The 25,238-nt window shown below is 43.7% G+C and overlaps 2 protein-coding genes across 2 annotated transcripts in view; one reads left to right on the top strand and one right to left on the bottom strand.

Moving 5' to 3' along the window:
- Positions 1–425: 425 nt before the first annotated feature.
- Positions 426–4,729, bottom strand: LOC115156046 (protein Tob1). The gene is made up of 2 exons (XM_029703259.1): positions 4,452–4,729; positions 426–2,807 (listed from the first exon to the last, which is right to left on the bottom strand). The coding sequence occupies exon 2, from the start codon at positions 2,673–2,675 to the stop codon at positions 1,386–1,388; it is 1,290 nt and encodes a 429-aa protein (XP_029559119.1). The 5' UTR covers positions 2,676–2,807; positions 4,452–4,729; the 3' UTR covers positions 426–1,385.
- An 8,638-nt stretch (positions 4,730–13,367) lies between these two features.
- Positions 13,368–25,238, top strand: part of LOC115156020 (leucine-rich repeat, immunoglobulin-like domain and transmembrane domain-containing protein 1) — a 43,848-nt gene continuing 31,977 nt past the window's right edge. The window contains exon 1 of the mRNA XM_029703219.1: positions 13,368–13,516. Coding sequence (XP_029559079.1) covers positions 13,503–13,516 — 14 coding nt within the window. The 5' untranslated portion in view covers positions 13,368–13,502. The remainder of the gene's footprint in view (positions 13,517–25,238) is intronic.

Raw genomic sequence — 25,238 nt, 5'->3', positions numbered from 1 at the left:
GGGATGGGCATGGACTTTGGCTTGGTGTATTATCTTAAACTGCCCTTTGGCCACAAGACTATAAACATGACGTGTATATAGTTATACACTTTCACAGCTTGCTTCTTTATCCATCCAGGGTCAAGGATTGCCCAACAGCCAAGGTTGTTCATTCAGAAGGTGGATGTGCATTGATCAGTCTTACTGATGGCCTATTATAATGAAATGCATCAACACTATCCCCGGAATAGTGAGGAGTCAGGCCTTGTCTTGGTCCTAAATTAATTGTCTAGTCCTGTCATAAAAGCCCCATTACTTTCCAATACATCACATACCAAATGTAGTTATAGTAATGAGTTATTTGTAGTAAGATGACAGATTCTGGGCCTAACAAATGCAAGCATGCTGCCTGTCCTTATCAAGAAATCCAATGTCCACAAATCATGTTTTGACTGTAGTTTAATTTATTAAAAAGACCAGGGTGCAAATATTTTTTAAAAAAATGTAAAAAGAGAAACATAATTTAAGCATTTTTAATACAAAACAATAAACTATTCCAGTCCCTCTTGACATCTAAGACACGGACTCAAAATACTTTGTTATAATGTATTTTTTTATCAAGTATTACACAATGTAGGTACAAAATTAAAATGTATACAATTTACATTTTTGTACATAATATAGCAAATTTCTTTTAACTCTTAAGAGAAAATACAACTCTTGTTGTACATGAAATTCCACCACGAAGGAATACTCTGTACGCAATCTTTAGAATATGTGATGGAGTTTAAAGACAATTCTTTACCTGAAAAAAATAAAAATACTACTAAAAAAAAAGAAATACAACGACAAGCTGCTGCAGCCATCACTGGAGTAGTAAAAAGATATAAATGCACTGCCATGTCATAGAAACAATATATACTCTGATATCTTAAATTCTGTACTAAATTAAATTATACAAGTAGAAAAAGACAAAGTAACCCCATTTAGTAGTGCAAAGTCATACAAATCCACCATGTCCTAACATGTAAAACACTGTAAGAGGACAAACATTTTTTTATTTTTTTTAATCCATGTTAATGGAGTATTTCGAACATTGTACAAAAATATATTTGTGCTCGGTTGGCAAAAAAAAATGTCAAAAAAAAAAGTAAAAAAAAAAAAAGAGAAACAACTATGCATGTTGAATTTAAGTAATCAAGCTTGGACGTGTTCATACATCAACATTTTTGTAAAAAAAAACTAACTCAATAGGGCAGAGAAAAAGCACCCTTGGATACATGCTGCTTCCCTAACTAGATAGAAAGCTCCTCAAGAGGTTCCTTGAAAGTCCAGTTCTTCTTAATGTTTCCCTTCAAGCTACCGTTGTCATTAAGAAATAACATCTTTACGTCCTAGTGTCAGGTTTAGTTGGCCATGACCGACTGGAATTGCTGCTTGGAATACTGCATGTTGCTGAGGTTGAAATTCAGCCCATCATTGAGGGACTTGTTGTTGAGATCTCCGTAGGCCGCAAACACGTCAAAGGCATTGTTGTACTGCAGCGGGCTGAGGCTGAGAGAGCTTTCGCTGGGGAACATGCCACCGGAGCTCCCCTGACCCTGGAGGCTGGGGAACACGCCACCGGAGCTCCCCTGGCCCTGGAGGCTGGGGAACACGCCACCGGAGCTCCCCTGGCCCTGGAGGCTGGGGAACACGCCACCGGAGCTCCCCTGGCCCTGGAGGCTGGGGAACACGCCACCGGAGCTCCCCTGGCCCTGGAGGCTGGGGAACACGCCACCGGAGCTCCCCTGGCCCTGGAGGCTGGGGAACACGCCACCGGAGCTCCCCTGGCCCTGGAGGCTGGGGAACACGCCACCGGAGCTCCCCTGGCCCTGGAGGCTGGGGAACACGCCACCGGAGCTCCCCTGGCCCTGGAGGCAGGGAAACACAAACTCCTTAGCATTAGGAGAGAGTGCAGAGGCATTCTGCTGCTGGCCCAGGCCGTACAGAGAGTACATAGAGGTGGAAACGGCTTTCTGCTTCATTAGGGTGTTCACATTCAGCCCCAGGTCGTTGGTTGGGGAGGTGCGGGCCACCTTGTTGCCGTTACCGTTGTTGTTGTTGCGGCCGGAGATCTTCATCTTGGTGGAGCCAAACTTGGTGGCGGCGAAGGTGGCGGTGGTGAAGGTTATAGGATAGGTGGAGCGCGGCATGAAGGAGGGACTAATGGCCGCAGATTGCCCGAAGGGGGGTGAAGGAGAGCTGGACTCAGAAGAGGTCCCGATAGAGTCACTGATGGGCATGAAGACCTGGGCCTCTGGGTTGAAGCTGTTCTTGATCTCCTTGTCCAACTCGGACCCGTTGTTATCATCCACATACAGCACCTTGACCGGCCCCTTCTCGCCAAGCTGGTAGGACACCTCGAAGGGGTCAATCCACACACTAAGGTCCTGAGGGAGATTATCCCGGACGTCGTCCAAGTCCAGGCCACTCTCCTTGGCTGCCTGCTCCACCACAGGGTCCACCTTCTCCCCTACGTGGAGGCACCTGTACCCAGAGCCCTTGTATGGCTTATCCGTGTACCAGTGGCCCTCGTACTTCTTCTTCAGCTGCCTCTCGAGCTCCTCCCCGAAGATGTTCACACGCCGTCTGGGGAGTTTGTTGTACAAATAGGAAATAATAAAGTTAAGTGCTACTTGGATTTCAAGCTGCATAGCTGCTTCCCGGTTATTACGTGGGTATTCCTAAGCGTTGCAGTGATGAGCAGTTTGGACCAAACAGAGGGACAGAGTAAGTGGTAGTTGCTGAAACGATATCCTTCCGTCCACAGGATAAGGTTCCTAAGCCTGGAAGAAGAGGAGAGATAAATTAACAAAAACATGATAACAATGCTATATGGCTAATTATAAACTGGGTAGTTTGGGTCCTGGATGCTGACTGGCTGAAACAGCACTTCAGCCATGTAAATATCAGACAATATACCACTGGTATGATGCAAAACTACCTGTTTACTGTTCTTTATATGTTGGTAACCAGTTTATAATAGCAATAAGTCACCTCAGGGGTTTGTGGCATATGGCCAATATACCATGGCTAAGGACTGTATACAGGCGCTCTGCATCATGCATAAGAACAGCCCTTAGGCGTGGTATAAATGGCCATATACCACACCCCCTTGGGCATTATTGCTAAACCTACCATCCCATAGTACAAAACTGTACGTTCATATAAGTAATATGATCAATGTATGCACGCATGACGACAGCAAGTCGCTTTGGATAAAAGCATCTGCTAAATAGAATATATTATCATGATATGAAATAATCTGTTTAGCTCACCGTTGTAAAGATGTTGGCTTCATAAGCCTGATTGCATTTACAGTATAGTACTAAATGTGCTCTGCCATTCACTTCCCAGTACAGTGCATTGCTGTGTCCACCAGGTGTACAATATCACTAGCTTTAAATAAGGCCTAAACATACGGACTCAGAGTAAGCGCTGTGGGTTCCCTGGCAGTCTTCTAGTATTAGTGACAGCTAAAAGCAAGCCTAGTTGACCTCTGGATAGTGGCGCCTCATCGCGTTTTTAACGCAATTAAAGTAACAATGTAATTAGCCAATGATCCGAGACATTGTATGCTCACCTGATATATAATATTTTTGCGCGATGACACACTCACGTCCCTAATTCATTTGATATGATGAGATGAAAGAATCATGTTGTCTAGTGATGGTAACAGAAGAAACCGTGTCCGTGAACCACCACTGGCTAGAGAATAATGTATTGTTAGAGAGCAGCTGGTGAGCTGAACTAGCAAAGAGAAGCCTTGTTGTTACATAATCCTCATTGAATTTATTTTCACGGTCACAGATGCCTTTCTCTTTTAGAAATGACGGTTAACATTAGCTAGCTATATGAGATGATACGAATGATCAAACGTCCAATCCAAATCCAACAGCTTGCCTCGCTTCAATTGAATCCATCAATCAATAATGTAGCTAACGTTAGCTAGCTACGCACCCAGGATGTGAAGGAAATGTTGTACTCTAAACAGCAGCTATGCTTACGTTACGGTATAGTTTTAACCGGTTAATTAATGAAAGCTCTTCGGATGTGTAATTTAACGTTAGAACATTTGGGGCAAGCCAACAGTCTCCCACCCTTCACTGTCATTCAATGACCAACAAGCTAACCAAAAAGCCGTTTCTGGTTGTTAGCTCAAAATAGTTTAAATTTAACTTTCTAGCTAGCTGGCTAGATATCCCCTCGTCAGCTATATTAACTAGCTAGCTAACGTTATTACTACTAATTAGCTGTGCTAGCTAGCTAACGTTAGCCAACCTAACGTTATACCCAACCCAAACAAGACGGAGAAAGCGATTATATCATAAGTTAGCTTGTCTCTAGGGATTTGAACAGCAATATAGCTTACTAACTAGCTACCTCGCTAACGACATATTGAAATAGCTAATGAAGAGAATTATACTTACATGTAGGTAGCTAACGTTAGTCACATATAAATTCACAGCAGGTCGTTACACTGGACAGCTTCGATGACGAATGACTAACGTTAGTTAGTTACTGTAGCAAAACAACGTTGTCAATACGCTTTTCAGCTAACTAAATGGAGACGGTTAGCTACTTCCTTGTTGAACAAATTGTTCTGCTGCAGTATGACTATATATTATTCCAGTCATGTTATGTGGACGTCTATTTGTGTTTTGTCTGGAAGTTTTTACAACTGCGCTTTAAAGTTCGGATTGTCTTGTTTATATAGGTAGTACTCCGCCACGGACACAAAATAGGCGGTGATGAGGTGCTCAGAGATCGAGCCTAAATAACGGTTTTCCATTGGCCAAACTCGGAGTTCGTCATTCGTGAACTACTTCATCTTGTATTTCGATTGGCTGTTTAGCAAGTCAGTCAATAGCAAGTATTTATTTACGGTAGTGGTTAGCGTTTCATGTGTATTGGGACCACAAGTATCATAATGTTGAAGGTTGTTGAGATAGCTACTGAACATTAATGTATGTACTTTGACAGTAGTAAAAAAATTCCACTCAATTTCATAGCAAAGAAACGGACTCTTAAAACCAGTGCGATATAGTGTCTCAAATATATGAGACAATGATTTGTTGTAGTTGCTCTGATTATGCCCAAAGATTATGTCAGTGTGATTATTTCGGAAGTGCAATGATCATTGTGAGACGACGTGCAAAAAATGTTGTGGAGAGGGAGAAGTAGTGCACAGGCAGTTTGGCGGAAGGACAAATGTCACCGAGTAGGGTTGTGCTCTGTTCCGTTAGGTACTTGGGACATTGGCTGTACAGTCTACAGTTTGCCGATTACATTTTGATATGCTTTAGCTTGACGTTACAGGGTTATTCTGACCTTGCTCTCCTAAACATTAGGAGTACAAGAGAGAAATGGATATATTGAAATGAATGGACATTAGAGTTAAAAAGGTTATGCATATTGGGTCCTTGCTTAGAAAATAGGATATTACGTGTAAGTGTTACGTTTTATAGTAGGGCAAAGTTCCCTAGGTTACAGGTTCCTATGATGAAACTTTTAGGTCATGGTCTGTGGGACCGTGTGAGTGACTGGTTTTGTTACACAATGGTCAAACTCTTTCTGTTTGTGTCCTAGTACAGCAACTGTGTAAAGCTCAAAGACGTCCACTATGGATTTGTTTTGTATTACTTTTACTGTTGAAAGCCAGTATAAATATAGTAAAGTATACACTATTGGGTAAAACAAAATCAGTTTTGAGCAAAATAGGGCTTTTTGACACAACTGCAAACTTCAAGGTGTAGAGCATTCAAAGAGTTGGTATCATGGGGATTTGTGATGTCATCGGCCTCCCCCTTGCTTGAGGAACAATAGAGGAGCATTAGAGAACAAAAGAGGAACGGTGATCAGAGCACGTGGTCCGTCCAGTTCAAGTGTTCAGCAGTCTGATTGGTTGTAGATAGAAACTTTTTCCTCTGAGCCTGTTTATATCAGACCTCATGCTCCGATACCGTCTGCACGACAATAAGGGAGAGAACATCTCATGGCTGGGGTGTGTGGGGTCCTTGATGATGATACCGTGGGACTTCCTCAGACACTGTTTCGAGTAGATGTCCTGGATGGGTGGGAGCACGGTCCCAGTGATGTACTGGGCTTTCTTCACCACCCGCTGGAGGGCCTTCTGGTCGTGGATGTAGCAATTTCCTTACCAGGCCGTGATGCAACCGGTCAGAACGCTCTCGATGGTGCATCGGAAGTATTTGGAGAGGCGGCATGCCAAATTTGTTCAGCCGCCTTAGGAAGTAGAGACGCTGTTGCGCCATCTTGACAAGAGTGGTGGTGTTGTTGGTTCATGTCTAGTCCTCAGTGATGTGGACGCTGAGGAACTTAAAACTGATGACTCTCTCTACTGCAGTCCCGTTGATTTGGATTGGGTCATGTTCCCTCCTCTGCTTCCTGAAGTCATGAAACCACAATGCCAGTTTTTTCAAAAATTCATTACAGTTTAAAATGTTCAACAAGTTCAAATTCAATCCATCCTTAATTTAAAATTCCAAATAATAAACAATTAAAACAATAAGTAATCAATTCAAAGTAAGCAAACCAAAAGGTCATTCAATCAAACATTTTTTTTTTTTAAAGAAACAAATGCAATCAATCAATCCAAAAAAGCAATCAGAAAAATCTGTCAGTCAATTCAGTCAGTCAGTCCACAATGTATGTGTCTTTGTGGTGGGGTTTGTGCTGGCAGTTGCTGAAAAGCGGTGACAGTTGTGGTTGGTCAGTGCTGTGTCTGGGACCAGGAAAACCTAGGTTGGTACTGTAGAGGGGAGGAAGGACAACCTGAGGAGCAAGCAGACACACAAGGGAGCCCTAGACCCAGAGGTCAATGGTGGCACTTCCCTGTTGTCTGCTCGCTCCAGGTGAAGGTGTGATCTTTGGTCCCTCCTCTGTGCCTCTTCCGGTGTTCTGGTGCTGGGTCTGGGGCTGGAACCGAGACTGGTGTTGGATCTGCAAAAGGGAGGAAGAACGACCTGAGGAGCAAGCAAACACCTGGAAGCACAAGACCCGGAGGTCAGTGATGGTACTCTCCTGTGGCCTCTTCGCTCCGGGCGTAGGTCTAGAGCTTTGGTCCTTCCTCCGTGCCTTCTGGTGTGGTGATGAATGGTTCCTGCTTCTGGTCTGGTTCTGTGAGAGGGATAAGAAAGAGTAGGGGGAAGAAGGGGGGAAGAGATGGAGAGGGAGCAGGGGTGTGGGGGTGGTGGAGGGTATGTCCATTGGCCTGGGCTGGTGTTGGAGGAGAAGCGATGTGACGGCAAGGTTGGACGCCAGAGGCTGGAAGACAGAGGGAGCAAACAGTGCCTAGATCCACCTGGGGAAAGCTCTCTCTAGGTACCACATGCCATCTATAGATGGATTATGTAGTGGGGAGGCCACCTTGAACACCCATCTGGGGAAAATCTTTCTGTTCGGAGTGTGTTGTCAGGGTCATGATGATGGGTTATTGGGGGGGAGTTCAGGTCTGATTGATTCATTGCATATTTGGATGAGGGCCTCTAGCGGGTCATTTGTGTTGAGTGGTTCTTGGCTGTTCACAGGTCTTGACGTGCCTCCCCACTGACTGCCTGTTGAAACCCTGTACTGTACTGTCTTGGTGATGGAATGGGGGATGCTGGGAGGGGGGAAGGTGGTTCAGAGGGTCTGAGGGGTCTGGACTGAGGCTGGCTGGCATCAGGGTTTGGGTTCTGGGGTGGTCTTCTGGTCTGGTCTCTTGTTGTTCTGTTGTTTGTCTGGTCTTGTCCGTTTGGAAATGTTTGTCCAGTTTGGGTCGTCGTCTAAGAACTGGAGTTGTGTAAGCTCTCTCTAAACCGGCTCCCATTTGACCAGGGGTTTGGAGGGGGTGGAGGTGGTAAGGAAGGGATTTGTTGGGGATGCAAAGGTGGAGGTGCCGGCGTTGGGGGGGGGGCTGTTTCTGAGACATCTTGGGTTGTGCCTGTAGAAAGGTCTGTGTCTTTGATGTTATTGTCTGGTGGAGAGGGTGAAGGGGGTTTGGATTTTGGTTGGTGGCCTTGGCCCTTGCCCTGCCGGCAGGTTCTGAAGAAATGGTCCCCTTTCCCACACAGGTTGCAGGGGCGTGTGGAGGTACAGTCTGAGGTGGGGTGGTTGTCTATACAGACCTTGCATATTGGGCTGTGCAGGCAACGGCCAGATGGCCCAGTTGTTTGAAGTTTCTGCACAGGTACATAGTATTTTATTTATTTATTTAACTTTAAGAAGTCAGAACTTCTTAGGGCTAGGCGTCCTGCCAGCGGAACACCTGTCGACAACTTCCGGTGAAATTGGAGGGTGCACAATTCAAATAAATAATCATAAAAATTATGGATATTAAACATTTAGGTGCATACAAGTGTCTTATATCGGTTAAAAGCTTAAAGTATTGTTCATCTAACTGAATTGTCCGATTTACAATAGGGTTTACAGCAAAGCATGCCATGCGATTGTTTGAGGACGGCGTCCCACATCAAAATATTTTTCAACCAGCACAGGCTTCATAAAATCACAAATAGCGATTAAATATTCACTTACTTTTTGAAAATCGTCCTCTGATTTGCAATCCAAAGCGTTCCAGCTACAACATCAATGGACGTTTTGTTAGATAAAATCCTTCTTTATACCCCAAAAAGTCTGTTTGGTTGGCACCATCGATTTGAGTAATCCACTCGTTCAACATGCAGAGAAATGAATCCAAAAAGCTACCGCTAAACTTTGTTAAAACAAGTAAAAATAAGTTTCTATTTAATCCTCAGGTACCCTAAAATGTAATTAAACTATAATATTTCATACGGAAAGAAATATGTCCAATAGGAAACCAAAAGTAGCAAATATCCTCTTCATCATGCGCACACAGACTGATTTCCAACTCTGACTCCCAGTACCAAAACTCCAAATTCTTCCTCGTTTTGGAAGAAACAAGCCTGAAACCTTGAACAAAGACTGTTGACGTCTAGTGGAAGCCATAGGAATTGCAATCTGGGAGCTGGAATTGCATATGCCCCATAGCTTTCCATTGTAAGAGCATGGGATCTTAAAAAACAAAGTTCCGGTTGGTTTTTCTTTGGATTTTCTCCTACCATATCAATTGTGTAATAGTCTCATACATTATTTTAACATTTCTACAAACTTCAAATTTCTTTCTATCCAATGGTACCAATTATATGCATATCCTGGCTTCTGGGCCTGAGTAACAGGCAGTTTACTTTGGGCATGTCAGTCAGGCAGAAATTGAGAAAAAGGGACCCTAGCCTGAAGAAGTTGAAAAAAAATCTTATTTACAATGACGGCCTACCAAAAGGCAAAAGGCCTGCAGGGACGGACGCTGGGATTAAAAATAAAGTTCAATTATAGGACAAAACACACATCACGACAAGAGAGACGCCACAACAGTACATAAAGAGAGACCTAAGACAACACATAGCATAGCAGCAACATATGACAACCCAGCATGGTAACAACACAACATGACAACAACATGGTAGCAACACAACATGGCAGCAGCACAACATGGTAACAGCACAAAACATGGTACAAACATTATTGGGCACAGACAACAACACAAAGGGCAAGAAGGTAGAGACAACAATACATCACACAAAGCAGCCACAATTGTCAGTAAGAGAGTCCATGATTGAGTCTTTGAATGAAGAGATTGAGATAAAACTGTTCAGTTTGAGTGTTTGTTGCAGCTCGTTCCAGTCGCTAGGTGCAGAAAACTGAAAAGAGGAGCGACCCAGGGATGTGTGTGCTTTGGGGATCTTTAACAGAATGTGACTGGCAGAACGGGTGTTGTATGTGGAGGATGAGGGCTGCAGTAGGGATCTCAGATAGGGGGGAGTGAGGCCTAAGAGGGTTTTATAAATAAGCATCAGCCATTGAGTCTTGCGACAGGTATACAGAGATGACCAGTTTACAGAGGAGTATAGAGTGCAGTGATGTGTACTATAAGGAGCATTGGTGGCAAATCTGATGGCCGAATGGTAAACAACATCTAGCCGCTCGAGAGCGCCCTTACCTGCCGATCTATAAATTACATCTCTGTAATCTAGCATGGGTAGGATGGTCATCTGAATCAGGGTTAGTTTGGCAGCTGGAGTGAAAGAGGAGTGATTATGATAGAGGAAACCAAGTCTAGATTTAACCTTAGCCTGCAGCTTTGATATGTGCTGAGAGAAGGACAGTGTACCGTCTAGCCATACTCCCAAGTACTTGTATGAGGTCACTACCTCACACTCTAAACCCTCAGAGGTAGTAATCACACCGGTGGAGAGAGGGGCATTCTTCTTACCAAACCACATGACCTTTGATTTGGAGATGTTCAGAACAAGGTTAAGGGCAGAAAAGGTTGTAGTAGTGGACGGAGCCTCTGTTGTTTCTCAGCTTGATGGTGCTGGGGAGATGTTGGACTTCGCCCACTCTGGTTAGGTCCAGTCTTAACATTACTAGCCATTTTCATGCCCCAGTCCAGACGTTGTCTTCATCCAGGACACTCCTAGCCGCTGACTTGAGGGTGGCGAACCTGCTTAACCAAACTTGTATTTCGTAGTTGTGAAACTGTACTGTAACTACCTTGAATTCTTCCGTAAAGGGGCTATGCTCAAAGTTTGTTAAACAGGGCTGAATCTTAGCAGTTTCTGAATTTTAACCAAAACTGTTCTAGTAACTGGGGGTTCTTGAAACTGGCTACGAATGATTGCTGTGGCCTTGGGGGTTTCACCAGTCAGTTCAAGTCAGATGGCACAAATCCCTCCTCCTATAGGCTGACTCATTATTGTTGGTTATCAGGCCTAAAACTGTGGCCTCGTCTGCAAACGTTATGATGGAGTTGCTGTCATGCAAAGCCATGCAGTCGTGGGTGAACATGGAGTACAGAAGAGGACTGAGGACACAACCCTGGGGGTGCCCTGTGTTAAGAGTCAGTGTGGAGGAGGTGTTGTTGCCAATACTCACAGCCTGTGGTCTGCCCGTCAGGAAGTCCAGGATCCAGTTGCAGAGGATGGTGTCCAGACCCAGGGCTCTGAGCTTAGTGATGACCTTGGAGGGAACAATAGTGTTGAATGCTGAACTGTAGTCAATGAACAGCATTCTCACATCCGTGTTTCTCTTGTCCAGATGTGTTACGGCCGTGTGATTAGCGATGGAAATGGCATCTTCCATGGATCTGTTGGAGCAGTAGGCAAATTGGAGTGGGTCCAGTGTGCCTGGCATGCTGGCCTTGATGTGGGCCATGATCAGCCTCTCAAAGCACATAATGATGACCGAGGTGAGCGTGACTGGGTGAATGTTATACCTGGACCATCTTTTGAGATCTCTCTCTCTCTCTCCCTCCCTCCTAGTCCTAAATTGTTTGACGTCACAGCCCTCTCTTACCTAACATGAACTCTAGAGCACAATAAACACAACACCGTATTAATTAACTATACAGCTGGGGCAATGGGGGTTCAGGGGAGGGGAACAGATTTGAGACAGAATAGTACAGTGAGGGGAAAAAGTATTTGATCCCCTGCTGATTTTGTAGGTTTGCCCACTGACAAAGAAATGATCAGTCTATAATTTTAATGGTAGGTTTATTTGAACAGTGAGAGACAGAATAACAACAAAAAAATCCAGAAAAATGCATCTCAAAATGTTATAAATTGATTTGCATTTTAATGAGGGAAATAAGTATTTGACCCCTCTGTAAAACATGACTTAGTACTTGGTGGCAAAACCCTTGTTGGCAATCACAGAGGTCAGACATTTCTTGTAGTTGGCTACCAGGTTTGCACACATCTCAGGAGGGATTTTGTCCCACTCCTCTTTGCAGATCTTCTCCTAGTCATTAAGGTTTCGAGGCTGACGTTTGGCAACTCGAACCTTCAGGTCCCTCCACTGATTTTCTATGGGATTAAGGTCTGGAGACTGGCTAGGCCACTCCAGGACCTTAATGTGCTTCTTCTTGAGCCACTCCTTTGTTGCCTTGGCCGTGTGTTTTGGGTCATTGTCATGCTGGAATACCCATCCACGACTCATTTTCAATGCCCTGGCTGAGGGAAGGAGGTTCTCACCCAAGATTTGACGGTACATGGCCCCGTCCATCGTCCCTTTGATGCGGTGACGTTGTCCTGTTCCCTTAGCAATAAAACACCCCCAAAGCATAATGTTTCCACCTCCATATTTGATGGTGGGGATGGTGTTCTTGGGGTCATAGGCAGCATTCCTCCTCCTCCAAACACGGCGAGTTGAGTTGATGCCAAAGAGCTCCATTTTGGTCTCATCTGACCACAACACTTTCACCCAGTTGTCCTCTGAATCATTCAGATGTTCATTGGCAAACTTCAGACGCGCATGTATATGTGCTTTCTTGAGCAGGGGGACCTTGCGGGCGCTGCAGGATTTCAGTCCTTCACGGCGTAGTGTGTTACCAATTGTTTTCTTGGTGACTATGGTCCCATCTGCCTTGAGATCATTGACAGGATCCTCCCGTGTAGTTCTGGGCTGATTCCTCACCATTCTCATGATCATTGCAACTCCACGAGGTGAGATCTTGCATGGAGCCCCAGGCCGAGGGAGATTGACAGTTCTTTTGTGTTTCTTCCATTTGCTAATAATCGCACCAACTGTTGTCACCTTCTCACCAAGCTGCTTGGCGATGGTCATGTAGCCCATTCCAGCCTTGTGTAGCTCTACAATCTTGTCCCTGACATCCTTGGAGAGCTCTTTGGTCTTGGCCATGGTGGAGAGTTTGGAATCTGATTGATTGATTTCTTCTGTGGACAGGTGTCTTTTATACAAACTGAGATTAGGAGCACTTCCTTTAAGAGTGTGCTCCTAATCTCAGCTCATTACCTGTATAAAAGACACCTGGGAGCCAGAAATCTTTCTGATTGAGAGGGGGTCAAATAATTATTTCACTCATTAAAATGCCAATCAACTTATAACATTTTTGACATGCGTTTTTCTGGATTTTTTTGTTGTTATTCTGTCTCTCACTGTTGAAATAAACCTACCATTAAAATGATAGACTGATAATTTATTTGTCAGTGGGCAAATGTACAAAATCAGCAGGGGATCAAATACTTTTTTCCCTCACTGTATATCCTGCCCCAAATACCCAGGCAAGAGGAGTTTCATAAATATGTTTCATAAATGATTGATTTGTTCAGTCTGAAATATTGTCCAACTCAGGGGATGGACGTTAATGCAGTGCATTCTGGGAAAAGCGGAATGCAGTGATGCAATACAATATTATAATTGATTATAGTATGATTGACATCCATTTATAGAAGTGTCTGTTTTTCAGCAGCCTCAGGCAACTCTCTCTCTCTCCCTCCTTCTCTCTCTCTCTCTCTCCCTCCTTCCTTCTCTCCCTCCCTCCCTCCCTCCCTCTCTCCAGATTGGGCCTCTGTAGGGGTGAGAGATGAGTCCCAGCAGGGAGGATCCTGCGTGATGGAGCCATAAAAACACTACAGGAGCCATTGGACACAGACCAAGACATGGCTGCATTCAGGTTGTGAGTTAACCAAATCAAGCAATCTGTATGCTATGAATTACAGTATATAACATATACTCGTTAGCAGACGCTGTCATCCAAAGCAATTTACAGTCACGTGTGCATACATTTCCCATATGGGTGGCCCTAAGCGGCAATCGAACCCTCTACCTTTGGCATGGCAATCGCCATGCTCTACCTGCTAAGCCACACAGGGCCACAGTGAAAAGGGCATTCAGGCAGTGAGATGACCAAACACTGCAAAATGGCGTTCTTTAACAGAGCATGGAAAATCCATCTGCATACACTGTGGCTGTATTATTTGGTTGTTACTTGGTTGTTATTTCCACAACATGGTGGAGTGTGTTAAAAATGTATGAAGATTATTTCCCCCCCACTGGTTTAATAGCATTCAGACTCGCCAGGTTTCTTGCTGGGTCCTGCCTCTTGTCATGGAGAGCTCACCAAAGGGCCCCACTGTTTTTTTTGTTGTTGTGGTGAGGTTCTCCTAGTTGTGTTTTTGAAAGTGCACATATCGATAAAGTGTTACTCTCTTAACTTGCACTAGCCATGGACTTTAAAATGCGAAATACTAATAGTGTAAATGTGGCTAATGAAGAGAACATAGTCAACTTCATACAATGAGGTAAACCTACACCTCCTTCCTCTGGGGGTAAAAACATCTTCCTTTCTAGTTGTGTGTGTGTGTGTGTGTGTGTGTGTGTGTGTGTGTGTGTGTGTGTGTGTGTGTGTGTGTGTGTGTGTGTGTGTGTGTGTGTGTGTGTGTGTGTGTGTGTGTGTGAACGTGTTTAACTATTTTTGTGGGGACCAGAAATCCCCGCTAAGAAGTAGGAATGTCATTAAATATGTTAATACCTGTTAATACCTTCCCAGCTCGACTGCACACACAGCCCTTTTAATACCTGCACAGCTCAACTCTACTGAATACAGGCATGCTTTGAAGAGGTTTGAGCAGTGGGCTCAGGGAAAAGAGTGGAAATATCTTTCAGGCTAAATAAGCTAACACTAAAATGTTGATATACAGTACAAGCATGGGAGCTGGGACTGGGAACCAGAGGTGTTCATGGATTTGGACAGTACAACCTTCTAGTTATCATAACCATGTATGTAAAGTCTGGGCGGCAGGTAGCCTACTGGTTAGAGCGTTGGACCAGTAATTGAAAGGTTGCAGGATCGAATCCCTGAGCTGACAAGGTAAAAATCTGTCGCTCTGCCCCTGAACAAGGCAGTTAAATAAGAAATTCTTCTTACCTGACTTGCCTAGTTAAATTAAGGTCAAGTCTTTGGTACTGAGCCTTATATAATGCCTGATATTAGTAAGGCATTATATGTCTGAATGTCTGAATGTCTCAACAGTGTTGACAGACTAGCTCCTATGAAAATGACTGTGGAGGTTGTTCTATTAACTATCTATTAATGTCTATTAACTATCAGTGGGATCTCCTCTCCCATTTCAATGCCATTCTGTTCCAGGTAGTGCTGGGTTTCATTTCAGGGATTATGTTCAGCAGGCTATCATGAATCTATCAACTAGTCAGCCAGCCAGTCATATTAAGCTAAATGGCATCAATGTGGCACAGACACAAAATGTGATACTTCTGACATCCTATTTCTCGCCACAATACTCTTGATCAGAGCCATATAGCCTAGAGCCTTCAGACACAACGCTGGACCTCAAAGCCAGTTCCACTGTATTTTTCCAATGTTCATCTCTAATCAGGGACTGATTTAGACCTGGAACACCAGGTCGGGGAAATTTAATCTCAGATGGAACTGAAAACCAGTAGTCTCCGGAGCTCGTAGCGAACGAGTTGAAAACACCTGTCCTATACTGGCCTAGAACTATATACAGTAGAAAAAACACACAGCTCTTGGCTAACTCACACAGCTCTTGGCTAACTCACACAGCTCTTGGCTAACACACACAGATTTTTTTAACCAGGTAGGCTAGTTGAGAACATGTTCTCATTTACAACTGCGACCTGGCCAAGATAAAGCAAAGCAGTGCGACACAAACAACAACACAGAGTTACACATGGAATAAACCAAACATACAGTCAATAACACAATAGAGAAAAAGTCTCTATACAGTGTGTGCAAATGAGGTAAGATAAGGGAGGTAGGCAATAAATAGGCCATAGTGGCGAAATAATTACAGTTTAGCAATTAAACACTGGAGTGATAGATGTAAAAAAGATGAATGTACAAGTAGAGATACTGGGGTGCAAAGGAGCAAAAATAAATTTAAAAAAATAAATAACAGTATGGGGATGAGGAAGTTGGATGGGCTTTTTACAGGTGCAGTGATCTGTGAGCTGCTCTGACAGCTGGTGCTTAAAGTTAGTGAGGGAGATATGGGTCTCCAGCTTCAGTGATTTTTACAATTCATTCCAGTCATTGGCAGCAGAGAACTGGAAGAAAAGGCGGCCAAAGGAGGAATTGGCTTTGGGGGTGACCAGTGAAATACACCTGCTGGAGCGCGTTCTACGGGTGGGTGCTGCTATGGTGACTAGTGAGCTGAGATAAGGTGGGGCTTTACAAGCAAAGACTTATAGATGACCTGGAGCCAGTGGGTTTGGCGACGAAAATAAAGCGAGGGCCAGCCAACGAGAGCATACAGGTCGCAGTGGTGGGTAGTATATGGGGCTTTGGTGACAAAACGGATGGCACTGCATCCAATTTGCTGAGTAGAGTGTTGGAGGCTATTTTGTAAATGACATCGCCGAAGTCAAGGATCGGCAGGATAGTCAGTTTTACGAGGGTATGTTTGGCAGCATGAGTGAAGGATGCTTTGTTGCGAAATAGGAAGACGTTTCTAGATTTAATTTTGGACTGGAGATGCTTAATGTGAGTCTGGAAGGAGAGTTTACAGTCTAACCAGACACCTAGGTATTTGTAGTTGTCCACATATTCTAAGTCGTTACACATCGCGCCAAAAAAGCCGCGGCCCTTGCAGAGCAAGGGGAACAACTACTTCAAGGTCTCAGAGCGAGTGACGTCACCGATTGAAACGCTATTAGCGCGCACCACCGCTAACTAGCTAGCCATTTCACATCGGTTACAATCACCCCCCTTTTAACCTCCTCCTTTTCCGCAGCAACCAGTGACCCGGGTCACGGCACCAATGTAACAGTATAGCTTCCGTCCTTCTCCTCGCCCTTACCTGGGCTCGAACCAGGGACCCTCTGCACACATCAACAACTGACACCCACGAAGCATCGTTACCTATCGCGTTACCTATCGCGTTACCTATCCCCTTGCAGAACAAGGGGAACAACTTCTTCAAGGTCACAGAGCGAGTGACGTCACCGATTGAAACGCTATTAGCACGCACAACCGCTAACTAGCTAGCCATTTCACATCAGTTACACATACATTTAGTTTTACTTGCATTTAAGAGCAGTTGGAGGCCACGTAAGGAGAGTTGTATGGCATTGAAGCTCGTCTGGAGGTTAGTTAACAGAGTGTCCAAAGAAGAATCAGATGTATACAGAATGGTGTCATCTGTGTAGAGGTGGATCAGAGAATCACCAGCAGCAAGAGCGACATCATTGATGTATACAGAGAAAAGAGTCGGCCCGAGAATTGAACCCTGTGGCACCCCCATAGAGACTGCCAGAGGTTCGGACAACAGGCCCTTCGATTTGACACACTGAACTCTGTCTGAGAAGTAGTTGGTAAACCAGGCGAGGCAGTCATTGGAGAAACAAAGGCTGTTGAGTCTGCCGATAAGAATGTGGTGATTGACAGAGTCGAAAGCCTTGGCCAGGTCGATGAATTACAGCCGCACAGTATTGTCTCTTATCGATGGCGGTTATGATATCATTTAGGACCTTGAGCGTGGCTGTGGTGCACCCGTGACCAGCTCTGAAACCAGATTGCATCGCGGAGAAGGTACGGTGGGATTCAAAATGGTCGGTGATCTGTTAGTTAACTTGTCTTTCAAAGACTTTAGAAAGGCAGGGCAGGATGGATATAGGTCTATAACAGTTTGGGTCTAGAGTGTCTCCCCTTTGAAGAGGGGGATGACCACGGCAACTTTCCAATGTTTGGGGATCTCAGATGATACGAAAGAGATGTTGAACAGGCTAGTAATAGGGGTTGCAACAATTTCAGCTGATCATTTTAGAAAGAGAGGGTCCAGATTGTCTAGACCTGCTGATTTGAAGGGGTCCAGATTTTGGAGCTCTCTCAGAACATCAGCTATCTGGATTTGGGTGAAGGAGAAATGGGGTGGGGGAGGGGGGGATCTTGGCTACACTGTAAAAAAAATACTGTAAATTACTGGCAGCACAATAGCGAGTAGGTTACTGTAAATTTACAGTAAATGACTAGCAGCACAGAAGCCAGTAAATTACTGTAGATATACAGGACCTTTACTGTAACACAAATGTACAGCATATTACTGGAACACCTGACTACAGTAACAAGCTGCATTTCTAGAATTTACAGTGCATTACTGAAAGCACAGTGGTTACTAAACTGTTGCATATTTACCATGCAGGCAGCTAGTGCCAACAATGGGCAGTATTTCTGTTGAATGTATTTGATATAGGTATTTCAGTACTTTCAATACCTACTTTGTAATTTGTATATCACTGGCCTGAACTACAATTCATGTAGTCTATTTTGTAAAAGTTGAAGTAGAATACATGTGTTCTGTACTGTCTAATATAATATATCCCTCTTAACTTCAACCTTCTCAGTAACAGTAACAATCTTTTTCCTTGCTATGGCTGTGGTATATGCTTGTTTACCTTAGTTTAATACATTGACTGTAAGTCACTCTGGATAAGAGTGTCTGCTAAACGACCGAAATGTAAATGTAAAATGGACACTTGAAAAGCACTGTGGGTTTTATTCTAATGAGCTACGCCCCCAAAAAAGGCCAAGTCATGGCAAGTAAAATGTTTCTGTAACCGTTACTAGGGATGTTGCTGTAGTTAAGGATGCGTTGGTCTTCAACATATCCTGTATTTGTAACAAGATACTTTTTAAAAATATGTTAATGAGACAAAGATTATTTTGCAGCTCACAACATTTTCTCACAATGCACCATAATTCACAATATGCTGCTGTAAATATACAGCAAAGCAGGTAATACAGTACTCTATAGAATTACAGTAGCTAACTGTGAAAGGTTTTGCTGTAAATTTACAGTGTAGGCCTCAAATAACACGCTATGGACCAAGTTTCTTTGTGTGTGTGTGTGTGTGTTTTCCTGCTACAGACACACAGACAGACAGTACACTTACACATGATATAAAGCATGTGCTTTCACAGTCAGATCGACTTTGAGAAATTCAATTCCACTCAGCATTGGACAGCTAGTGGTTGTGGATGGAATGGGTTTTGGAGTGAGGGCCATCCATTGCTCTCAGTGGGGATGATGTGTCACATTACCATGAATAGTGAATGGAGTCTGATACAGTGGGCTCTGAGTCTCTGGCAGTGTGATTGGTATTTCTGTCCTCCTCTTTTTCCTCCCTCGCTCCTTTATCTCTCATTTTGACTCTGACCTTCCATTGCTTGCACACTCATTTTGGAGTCCTTAACCTAAACACATTTTCTGTCTCCTCTCCTTGCCTCGCTTCTGCTCTCTTCTCTTCTTCTCTCTTCTCATCTCCTCTCCTCTTTTGTCCTCTCCTCTTTTTTCCTCTCTTGTCTTCTCCTCTCCTCTCCTCTCTTCTCTTCTCTTCTCCTCTCTTCTCCTCTCTTCTTCTTGCCTCTCCTCTCTTCTCCTCTCTACTCCTCTCTACTCCTCTCTTCTCCTCTACTCTCCTCTCTTCTCCTCTTCTCCTTGCCTCTCTTCTCCTCTCCTTGCCTCTCTTCTCCTCTCCTTGCCTCTCTTCTCCTCTCCTTTCTTCGCCTCGCCTCTCCTCCCTTCTCTCCTCTCCTCTCTTCTCCTTGCCTCTCGTCTCCACTCCTCTCTTCTCCTCTCCTCTCTTCTTCTCTCCTCTCTTCTCCTCTCCTCTATTCTCCTCTCCTCTCTTCTCCTCTCCTCTCTTCGCCTCTCCTCCCTTCTCTCCTCTCCTTGGGTATCAAATCAATTTCTGGGAAGTGAGGACGGCACTGAGCTCTCAAAAAGAGTCTAACTAATTCATAGCTGGGGAATAAATGGATGTTTCTCAGCTTTCTCTGCTTCATATATTAAGTCTCCATATGAGCATGTGATACACAACACAAGTACAAACAGAGAAAGACAGAATGATCGCTTCACATCTAGATGTGTTTTTCTTTACGTTTCTGACTGCTACTCCTTCAATTGAGAAGCCTCACATCTCTTCTGGACAGGGGATGGGGGTCCTAAAAGTGACATTGCTCTTTGCCTGGGAACAAAATGCTATTTTTTGACAAACTGGGTACTTTCAGCCAAGCCTGAATCCATCATTAGAATAACGTCTGGATTCAATCCATATCGCACAAGTATCTCAGAAGATCTGCGTTATAGCTCGATTTAAATGTAAAGGCGATGTTCCCGCGTTCGCGGAGACCACATTCACGTTAAGCTCTGCATATGTCGGCGATAGCGGACATTTTACATTTTAACATGGATTGTCCGCGATAGCGGATTGAATCCAACCCTAAATTACCCAGTGATGAATAAATGGGTTAATGTATGAATTGTTCTTACGGGATAGAAATGTTCATTCTATTCAGTATAATTATGTAACGCATGTAACCACTGCATCTGTGTATCACACAATACACACAAACAAACACACACACATACACACACACACGCACTGATCAACAACAACGTCATGTCCCCCCCTTAGTTACGGCGTCGTAACGCCACCTCCTGTGAACGGAATTCAAAGGTCCACACAAGGCCACAGTAAAGCCCAGCTGTGTCAATCCTGCTGTGTTCCAAAGTGTTGAGAAATATGGTGTGTGTGTGTGTGTGTGTGTGTGTGTGTGTGTGTGTGTGTGTGTGTGTGTGTGTGTGTGTGTGTGTGTGTGTGTGTGTGTGTGTGTGTGTCTGCTGCCTAGTGGGGAAGGAAGCCTCAGTCAAAGAGTACACACACACATGGCCGCACTAACACATACAGACACACACACAGAAAGGGAATTTCCTACTGTGTGGATATTGATGTAATACAATTAGTATTAGCTTCAGCTTTAATATTGCAGATAGATTGAAGCTTCCATCAATGTAATTGTCTTCATTATTTCCAATCCCCCATATTTCTTTTGTAAATATATACGGTGCATTCGGAAACTATTCAGACCCCTTCCCTTTTTTCACATTTTGTTATGTTACAGCCTTATTTTGAAATGTAAGTAAAATAAATAAAAATTTATTTATTTATTAAATAAAATTAATGCCTTATCAATCTACACACAATACCCCATAATGACAAAGCAAAAAGAGGTGTTTAGAAATGTTTGCAATTTTATTAAAAATAAAAACAGAAATATTTTATTTACAGAAGTATTCAGACCCTTTGCTTTGAGACTCGAAATTGAGCTCAGGTACATCCTGTTTCCATTAATCATCCCTAAGATTTTGATTGGAGTCCATCTGTGGTAAATTCAAATGATTGAACATGGTGTGGAAAGGCACACGCCTGTCTATATAAGATCCCACAGTGGACAGTGCATGTCAGAGCAAAAACCAAGCCATGAGGTCGAAGGAATTGTCCGTAGAGCTCAGAGACAGGATTGTGTCAATGCACAGATCTGGGGAAGGGTACCAAAACATTTCTGCAGCATTGAAGATCGCCAAGAACACAGTGGCCTCCATCATTCTTAAATGGAAGAAGTTTGGAACCACCAAGACTCTTCCTAGAGCTGACTGCCCGGCCAAACTGAGCAATCAGGGGAGAAGGGCCTTGGTCAGGGAGGTGACCAAGAACCCGATGGTCACTCTGACAGAGCTCCAGAGTTCCTCTGTGGAGATGGTAGAACCTTCCAGAAGGACAACCATCTCTGCAGCATTCAACCAATCAGGCCTTATGGTAGAGTGGCCAGACAGAAGCCACTCCTCAGTAAAAGGCACATGACAGACCGCTTGGAGTTTGCCAAAAACACCTAAAGGACTCTCAGAACATGAGAAACAAGATTCTCTGGTCTGATGAAACCAAGATTGAACTCTTTGGCCTGAACGCCAGGTGTCACGTCTGGAGGAAACCTGGTACCATCCCTACGGTGAAGCATGGTAGTGGCAGCATCATGCTGTGGGGATGTTTTTCAGAGGCAGGGACTGGGAAACTATTCAGGATCGAGGGAAATATAAACTGAGCGAATCATTTATGAAAACCTTCTCCAGGGCACTCAGGACCTCAGACTGGGGCGAAGGTTCACCTTCCAACAGGACAACAACCATAAGCACATAGCCAACACAATGCAGGAGTGGCTTCGGGACAAGTCTCTGAATGTCCTTGAGTAGCCCAGCCAGAGCCCGGACTTGAACCCAATCAAACATCTCTGGAGAGACCTGAAAATTGCTCCCCAACCTGACAGAGCTTGAGAGGATCTGCAGAGAAGAATGGGAGAAACTCCACAAATACAGGTATGCCAAGCTTGTAGCGTCATACCCAAGAAAAATCAAGGCTGCAATCGCTGTTAAAGGTGAATCAACAAAGTACTGAGTAAGGGGTCTGAATATTTATGTAAATTTGACATTTCAGTTTTTTATTTTTAACACATTTTCAAATTTTTCTAAATACCTGTTTTTGCTGTGTTATTATGGGGTACCATGTGTAGATTGATGAGGGAAAAAAACAATTTAATCAATTTTATAATAAGGCTGTAACGTAACAAAATGTGGAAAAAGTGAAGGGGTCTGAATACTTTCCGTATATATATATATATATAATTTACATTAATTCAATTTAAACAAACAGTCATGGTCCCCTGCAGGTTTTGTTTAGTTCCAGGTTGGTTCAAAGGATGTCCCCAAGGACGTTTTTAGGACGTTCTTAGAACGTTGTGTCATGATACCCTGGAGGTTTTTGTCTAGTTGCGGTGAAAATATGGTAAATCTACAAAAAGTTACTGTATTTTTACAGAGAAATTAAGGTATTTTTGTTAAAGGACAGCAGGCTGCTGACTTGTGACTCAACCGCACTTGGATTGGAACTTACACTCTCGTGGTTGTTGTTAGCTACCGGAAGTTCCTGCTGCACCACCAGGTCTGTGGACATAATGGAGAAAAAAGTTGCAGTAATAATAAAGTAAATATATACAACAACTTGAAGGCGTTATTTCGATAAAAGGACAGTATGCTGCTGTATTCTGATATCAATTACTGTAAAATCTTATACTGTGACCACAATTGGGAATTTGAACTCATAATCGATTGGTCACTAGTAACTTGAAACTTCCTGCTACAGTGCAGCTACATCACCAGATCTTTGAGCTTGAAAGATATACGGCCACAGACTTATTGGCAAGAATCCATTTCCGCACTATGCTAAAAGATTCCCAGAATCAAATAAATAATTATCCAATTATCAGCGTTAAACTAGCAGTGCTCAAGGACACTTGACGTAGAGTATACATCAATTCATTGGAGATTTGAACTTGCTTAATATAGTTTTGAAGTGCATCGATGTTTCTGCAGTGCCACCACGTTCATATTTACTACTTGGAACACATATTAACACACTCTCAAACATGAAGGTTATGGTTAGGGTACACTACAGTGTTGTTGCCTGGGGTTCAAAAAGGTCAACGGTAAACTTCACAGGTACACAAATTAACTCAAATGGTGTAGTAGTGATGTGAAACCGAGGCTTTCTGAACAAATTGTGCCAAAAAACGGTTAATTACTCAGAGCTTCATTAGCTGTTCACATTAGTGACATCTGCTGGTCAGCAATAAATAGCAGCGTGTGATTATCAGAGAGATGTTGGGGTTTTTCACTACTGTTTTTGTCAGAACTCCGTGACACAGCGATAAGTTGTTGGGTTTAATAGCCTATAATCAGTTGGAATACCAGGTTCGCATCTTACATCATGCTTCCCTTTGTTGATTTCGATATTACTATAAAAAAAATGGAATCTATGGCATTATTTAGGATGCTTAAGACAGAAGTTTATACTAAATAAACCAAATTATTTGAACAACAGTGCAGAAAGTGTAGTTTCACATAATAAAATGTTTAAAAAATGTTTTTTACCTTCATTTAACTAGGCAAGTCAGTTAAGAACAAATTCTTATTTTCAATGAGGCCTAGGAACAGCAGTTAGCCTTGTTAACAGTGGTGGTTCTACACCATTTCAACTGGGGGGGGCCAAGCTGGGGCCAGTTGTACTGTTAGAGGGGCCAGTTACATTAGACGTTATTGTTGTCATTTGAAACTGTCTGTACAAAATCCTAACTATATTTCTACGTACAGTGTCAAGTAGAGGTCAGTGTTTTGTAAGCAGCTTGGAATCGAAGAAAACACCGGAACCCACAACGAAATCAGTGGGATCTCGCATTTTGCATTAAAAAAAAGCACGTGATCAAACAAAGCTTTAATGACGTATTTCTGAAATACACGCATCGGCACACATCTTTGACGTTAGCTGCTTAGTGATTTCGACGCATGCCTCAGAGCTACGGTATCAAACATATCACTACCTTGTAGGTATAATTCTAGATCACCTGTACTCCACACACAGAGACGCATACAAAGCTCTCCCTTCGCCCTCCATTTGGTAAATCTGACCAGAATTCTATCCTCCTGATTCCTGTGTACAAGCAAAAATTAAAGCAGGAAGCACCAGTGACTCGGTCTATAAAAAAGTGGTAAAATGAAGCAGATGCAAAACTACAGGACTGTTTTTGTAGCACTGACTAGAACATGTTCTGGGATTCTTCCGATGGCATTGAGGAGTACACCACATCAGTCACTGGTTCCATCAATAAGTGCATCGAGGAAGTCGTCTCCACAGTGACTGTACGTACCCCAACCAGAAACCATGGATATCAGGCAACATACGCACTGAGCTAAAGGGTAGAGCTGCCGCTTTCAAGGTGCGGGACTCTAACCCAGAAGCTTATAAGAAATCCTGCTATGCCCTGCGACAAACCATCAAACAGGCAAAGTGCCAATACAGGGCTAAGATTGAATCGTACTACACCGGCTCCGACACTCGTCTTATGTGGCAGGGCTTGCAAACTATTAAAGACTACAAAGGGAAGCACAGCCGCGAGCTGCCCAGTGACACAAATCTACCAGACGAGCTAAATCACCTCTATGCTCGCTTTGAGGCAAGCAACACTGAGGCATGCATGAGAGCATCAGCTGTTCCAGATGACTGTGTGATCACGCTCTCCGTAGTCGGCGTGAGTAAGACCTTTAAACAGGTCAACATTCACAAGGCCGCGGGGCCAGACAGATTAGCAGGACGTGTGCTCCAGGCATGTGCTGACCAACTGGCAGGTGTCTTCACTGACATTTTTAACAAGTCCCTGATTGAGTTTGTAATACCAACATGTTTCAAGCAGACCACCATAGCCCCTGTGCTCAAGAACACTAAGGCAACCTGCCTAATTGACTACAGACCCGTAGAACTCACGTCCGTAGCCATGAAGTGCTTTGAAAGGCTGGTAATGGCTAACATCAACACCATTATCCCAGAAACCCTAGACCCGCTCCAATTTGCATACCGCCCAAACAGATCCACAGATGATGCAATCACTATTGCACTCCACACTGACAAAAGGAACACCTATGTGAGAATGCTATTCATTGACTACAGCTCAGCATTCAACACCATAGTAC

The sequence above is a fragment of the Salmo trutta genome, chromosome 2 (assembly GCF_901001165.1).
Source record: "Salmo trutta chromosome 2, fSalTru1.1, whole genome shotgun sequence".
Lineage (NCBI taxonomy): Eukaryota > Metazoa > Chordata > Actinopteri > Salmoniformes > Salmonidae > Salmo > Salmo trutta.
The sequence above is the reverse complement of the archived record's forward strand: the minus strand, read 5'-3'. Positions and strand labels throughout refer to the sequence as shown.

Bases quoted from the DNA above. Each gene is read 5' to 3' on its own strand.
- LOC115156046 (XM_029703259.1), bottom strand. From the start codon at position 2,675: ATGCAGCTTGAAATCCAAGTAGCACTTAACTTTATTATTTCCTATTTG.